This window comes from Magnolia sinica, chromosome 18 (assembly GCF_029962835.1).
Source record: "Magnolia sinica isolate HGM2019 chromosome 18, MsV1, whole genome shotgun sequence".
Classification (NCBI taxonomy): domain Eukaryota; kingdom Viridiplantae; phylum Streptophyta; class Magnoliopsida; order Magnoliales; family Magnoliaceae; genus Magnolia; species Magnolia sinica.
In genome coordinates this window covers 26,355,826-26,361,926 of record NC_080590.1, presented here as the reverse complement: position 1 = coordinate 26,361,926, position 6,101 = coordinate 26,355,826, and the positions used below count along the sequence as shown (strand labels likewise).

The window sequence follows — 6,101 nt, the reverse complement described above, 5'->3', positions numbered from 1 at the left end:
CATACATCATGGTGGACCTCACAGATTCCTCCCTGGACGGATTATGGTCCAGCTGGGACGGACGCAATCCGATTCCAATAGATGAATGAGAGCAGCCCAAGTTGCCGAAAAAAAAAAAACAGAACGTTGAAAAGGTCGTTTGAAAATAGTGCCTCTCCCTCTCAAATAATTTAAAGGAGAAAAAGGAAGCAGTAGACATTTTCCTTCCCAATATCACTAAAAATGAAACCCCTCAAATGAATCCCACTGTAACAACAAAACAAAAACAAGAGATAAAATCACAACAGCCCACAAATTGCACTCTTGAAACCAAAATCCTCCAACCATCTCATCAAGAAACCAAAAAAAGGAAAAAGAAGAAGAAAAGATTCTATTTACTGTTTTTTCTTTTTCTTTTTCAAAGAATGATAATAGAACAGCTCTAATACAACAGAAGATGGAAAAAAACAAAACAAAAGCATTCGGATTTTAAACGCTACTGACAGAATAACTTAGAATCATCTGTCATAAAAAGAAAAACAAAAGAATACCATGAAGGCAGTTTCATCAGTTTTTCTTTTTTTGGTTACTGTTGTGGTGTGGCTTCACCAGTCCAGTATGTTTTCACAGCAACAAGGATCTTCTCAGGGTTGAATGGCCCACTTTCATGATCCATGATCTGGCTCTTCCATCTCATCCTTTCTGTAATGCTCTGAATCTTCACAAGAACTTCCACTGTGTCCCTGAATATGACTGTCCCTTCTGGCCTCAGAATCCTATCCATCTCCAACAGAATGTATGTGATGTCACACCTGTAACCAATCACACGTAGACACGTCACAACATGTGCATCAGGTCCATCGTCAGGTGGGCCGCATGATCAGAAAAATCGGATGGCTAGAAAAAAATAAAAACTCTTGAACCATCCATAGTAACCAAAAATGCCTGGCCACCTGATGATTGGACTGGCCTGATCATGGGGACCACATTCACATTGGCATGTGTAGGTGGGCCCCCTGATCATGGCATTTATGTTCAAAGATTGTCCAATTACCTGTCCTGGTAGATGGTGAATACCCCGCTCGCATGGATGAGATCATATGTTCTTGGATACGTCGAGAAGGCCTCGCACCAGTCCTGGTACGTCCCGATGAATCCACGCTCATAGATCAGGCCGAGAGTATCGTACTTTGAATCAGATGGGACCACATTCATGACCCATGCCGGATATTCGACTAGCGCTGCTGCAAATCCTCCCATCTCGGCATTCATGTCCATTATGTTCCGGTACCGTCCTTGGGAAAGAGGAGGGATGATTCTCCTGTAGTGTGCAAGTCGCTCCTTCCATAGGTCGTTATCCTCTTGGAATTTCTCGGCGGTGATTCCAGGGATGGAGCCGCTGCTTATTCTGGGTGGGATGGCGAATGCTCGTTTGGGCCACTTCTCCAATTCCCCACCTGCAACCTCACTCGAGCTGCTTACTGCCGGTAGCGGCGTTATGCATGTTTCCAGCTTAAAGTACCTTTGGAGAGGTTAAAGACATCAAAATACTGAGTTGGGTACCAAAAAACAGAACTGAAAACTTGAAAACTCTATTGAAGAGACTCATGGCCTTGTGAACTTAAAATTAGATCAAGAACTCCACTTAGTTGGAGTCTTAAGTTCTTAGAGCTTGCCAAGGAAGCGGATTTAAGATGGACCATTGAATCCCAACTTATCTATCAAAAAATGGAAAAAAAGAAAAAAAGAATGGGTGTTGGGACAAGTAAAAGATGAACCAACCTTCTAGGCCTTGTTTGGATGCACACGTGAATCGGGTGAGTAGATGACCGAATCCTAGTCCGGTCCACTACTAATAATGAGGAAGATCCCTCAAATTGCAGTTACATTCCTTCTACTTCCAACTTGACAGTAGTGTAATTGCAATTTGGAGCACCACTCAATAAAAATGCCAAGGAATTTACATTTTGGCCATTGCCACTTTAGACTAGCTATTGCAATTCAACCCGATACTGCTTCCAAACATCCAGCTTTGACACATTCAAGTCAATTGGTCGAAGAAAAAAAAATCCAGAAAAGCCAGGATTCATCCACTGTCCAAACACTCACTTAGTTCTTCTTAGGTGTCTGAGTAGATAAACCAACCCTAGAACACATATGAATTGAAGCAACTAAATGAAAACTCGATGGAATTTCTGACCAGGCTGCATCTGAATTGTCGCCTTTGCAGATATGGGGCATTTTATAAAGTTCTTTGGTTTTCGCGCACTCAAGATGGTTGATGGGCTTCTGCCAAATTGAGAGATCGTCCTTCTCAACAACCTTTTTCCAGCACAGGCGCCTGGCGACATCCTCAATTCCATCTTGTTCTTGTTTCAGATCTTCTTGGGTTCTCTCCCAACCCTGGTAGTATTTCTTCCAACGGATTGGGGGGCCAGAGAGAATCCAATAGCCTCCTGGCCTTAGAACTCTGTCTACTTCAATCAGATACAGCCCATCTATATATAATATATTCAAGGAAGTAACATCAGTTCAAATCTGACTTAAATACTCTCAAACACCAACAATGAGGTAAATACAATGCAAGAAGTGTTAATCTAAGCAAGGATTTGATTGATATAAAGAAGCAAAAGTACATACAAGGGCAATTAGTATCAATGGAATATGAAATTAAGACCTTACCATAATCTTTCCAAGGGATCAAACAGCGAGAACAGTGGGCCATATCGAAAGACCTTGCAGGATAAGGTAGTCGTTGAGTAGCCATTATACCGATCATGGCTGGAACTCCACGCTCCAATGCAAACCATACCTGCGCTTCGTGTGTATCCCTCGGAGCAAACGACATTGTTAAGATGTCTCTCTTTAGTAGAAAAGCACCCCAGCTTGCCACCTTCAATGCCCAGTTGAAAAACAAGAGAATTTAGAAAATTATATAATCCGAAGAGGGGAAAAAATAAAAACTGGACGCTTGAAAGTCCCCCACAAAAAAGAAAAAAGACAGAAGAATGAGTGAAAGGATAGTCACTCGCAGACACCCATTTGCAAATTCCAAGCCCAAGTGTTAAAATCCAGGTTGTTCATCAGTCCGACCCCCGGAGGAGAGGCCAGACCATTTATCAGGTGGCCAAACATGCAGAAATTCAACAGTAAGAACATCATAAAAACCAATTTTCCATGTTCAATCTGCATGACTGGACCACGGAAGAAGCGGGCCAGCCTCATTTTTTTGCCCATATTTCCTGTGGCGCCCAACCAACAAAAAGGCCTGGATCACGCACTCATATTCCGATTGGCATGTGTGCATTTGCAGATGAGTCTGCAAGCAGCATTTGGTATTGGCATTCTTACTCCACAGCCTGTATCGATCGCCGTCCTAATCCTGCCAGAGGTTAATGGAATCAGCTCATTGATGTCGTCGATATAAGCATCAGCTCCTCTGGGGAACATGGTACCTCCCCCGGGGAAACGAAACCTATCTCCCTCGACTTGGATCCAGTTCTGAACAGCCTTCTCGATGCTGAGCTCCCGATGAGGGATGTTATCATACCATGCATAATCCCGGCTTTGAGGCCACTTGAAAGGGTTCTTATACTTTGGTGGGGCCGGGATCAGGCACTTTAGAAGCTCCTCCTTGGTGGGACAATGCCGCTCTCTATATGCCAGCTTCTCCCTGTCAAACTTCCTGCCTCGAACTGGATCTTGACAAGGAGTAGACTCGCTGAAGCTCATGTCACAAGGGGGGAATTTTTCAGACCCACCAACGGAATTGTTGATGATCACTTGATGATGAGCTTCAAAGTCGAGGGATGCTGACGACGAGGGCAGAGTGGTAGCAGGTGTTTTGCCTGTTGTCGAAGGATCACACCCAACTTTGGTGATGACCTCCGAGCGGTTCGTTGTGGAAGGGCTATTGGTTTGCCAGGCCCCCAATACGTAGAAGAGAACGCAGAGTCCACTGACACCTAAAATCCAAGTGAGACGCCTCCGCTTCGATTCCAGATGATGGTACTTGGGTGATCCATTGAAATCCTTCGCCATTATAACCTGTGCAAATACACACTGGCAATGGGATTTCATTGGAAATTTTATTAATTTATTAGATAATTCAAAGAAGAAAAAGATGACAAAATTCATGTGGGTTGTGAAACTACAGGTGCAAAGATGATGGAGAGATTTTTCAAATTCAAAGTGTTTGTTTGGTTGCATCAAATTAGCATTGATTAATTACGAAATTTCATGATATTTGGTGCAACCAAACGCACTCTGAGGCAAAATGATAGTGGAAAACAGAAAAGAAGAAACCAACCCAAAACCAGAAAGGAACGGAGGAAAGGGTCTTGATTAATGGATTGAAGAAAGCAGGAAAATGGGTCCACAAAATCCATGAAAAAGACCGTTACTGTCAGAGTAACTTAGAGATGAGTAACAGATAATTAAGATTCCCAATACAAGCAATAATAAATAATCACATGGTATTCAGACAGGGCAGAACAGAGAGAAACAACCGTCAAGAACCAAAATTAAAGATCGAGAACAGACTCTATTGATGGGTTCTATCACAAATATGGAAACAACCATCAAGAGAGAAAATCTGGGTTGTGGGTTTCATGATAAATCTAAATAAACAACTCAGAGAGGTAAAAATAAAAATAAAAATAAAAAAATCAGTTGGCAATGAAAATACAAATGCAAAGATGAAGAAAAGATTCTCATATTTAATTGGTTTTATATATACATAGATGGTACTGAGAAAACAGGAAACAGTACAAAAAAAGAAAAAAAGAAGAAAAAAAGAGAAGTACCTTGATTGATGGGGCATTGCAAGAACAAGGAAACAAAGGCATTAAAAAGAAGTGATGAAAAGGTTTTAAAAATCCAAGAAAAAGACCAGAGAAAAGAAAATGAATAGATTACAATCAGAAACAGAAACCCATCTCAGAATCAAACACTCTAAAAGAATAGAAACAGATAAGAAAGATTTTCAAATCCAAAGCAATCATCTAATTGAATGAAAAAAGGGAGAATAGAGCAAGAAAAACAACAAGGGTGAAGAACAAGAACAGATTCCATTAATAGGTTCCAGTCACAATGATAAAAAAACCATTAAAATTAAAAAAGAAGATCAAACAAATAATAAAATCAGCTACTACAACACCAGAAAAAGAACTGATATTTACCCCCCAGATTTTTTATACACTTACCCATTTCCTTCATCATTCTCAAATATTCTTCTATCATTTCCAGGCAAAATTAAAAGATAAACAAGATAAATGGGTCTAAGCAAAAAAAAGAACCCACTAATCTCCAGAGCTAGATTAAAAAAAAAAAAAAACCCATCTTTCCAAAACCTCCTATAAACCCATTAAAACACCATCTTGCAGGAGAAACAAACGTCCACAGACATTACTGCACCAAAACTATGAAAGAAAGGAAAAAGAAAAACCCAAAAGAACTGTGAGAAAGAACAAGAAAACATACCTGAAAATGAGCTCCACCGTTCTTTCTTTTATCTTTCTTTATTTATTACTCTCTTTTCATCTCTCTGTATGTGATAGAAAAAGAGAAGAAACTTGGAAGAAGAGAAGGAAAAACTAGGAGTAGGATTGGAAGCAGACAGAGGAGGAAAGGAAAGGAAATGGTGATTTGGAGGAGAATGTGGATCGGGTCCAAAACAAAAAAGACGAGAAGGCGAGTGAGGAGGAGAAATACAAGGAGACTGACTAGCCTTAAAAAGCTCTGTTTCGACGTGTATTTTTTTACTCTGTTTTTAGAATTATTGTTATACGGTATTTTACTGGAATACGGCTACTCAAACGGGGTTTTCATAGAATAGGGTGCGTTCTATGACGGTACCGTACGGCGTCGGATTTTCACCAACGGTTAGATTAGATGATGATCGGAACCGTTCGTTTTCTTATTAGTACCGTATATATGAAAGCTATGAGCCTATGTTCAGCTTTATTTATGATTCTCGCCTTTGACTCTTGGATCTGAATATGAGCCATTAATATCTAACTTTTAAATGTTCCACATTCATCTTCGTACGTTTTCTTCCTGAAAAAATCAAAACACGGGATGTGATGCGTCCGTGGGATTCGAATATGGTAAGGCCGGTGGAC

The 6,101-nt window shown here is 40.6% G+C and overlaps 1 protein-coding gene across 2 annotated transcripts; it reads right to left on the bottom strand.

The window, feature by feature from the left end:
* Nucleotides 1–349: 349 nt before the first annotated feature.
* On the bottom strand, nucleotides 350–5,687 carry LOC131232844 (probable methyltransferase PMT18). 2 transcript variants are annotated; one of them, XM_058229335.1, is made up of 6 exons: nucleotides 5,461–5,687; nucleotides 3,331–4,041; nucleotides 2,662–2,872; nucleotides 2,180–2,477; nucleotides 1,034–1,501; nucleotides 350–791 (listed from the first exon to the last, which is right to left on the bottom strand). In XM_058229335.1, exons 2-6 carry the CDS (start codon nucleotides 4,018–4,020, stop codon nucleotides 566–568), a joined length of 1,893 nt encoding a protein of 630 aa, XP_058085318.1. In that variant the 5' UTR covers nucleotides 4,021–4,041; nucleotides 5,461–5,687; the 3' UTR covers nucleotides 350–565. The 2 variants fall into 2 exon arrangements, with proteins under 2 accessions (XP_058085318.1, XP_058085319.1); XM_058229336.1 differs by having other exon boundaries at nucleotides 3,331–4,026; nucleotides 5,461–5,686.
* Nucleotides 5,688–6,101: the final 414 nt, after the last annotated feature.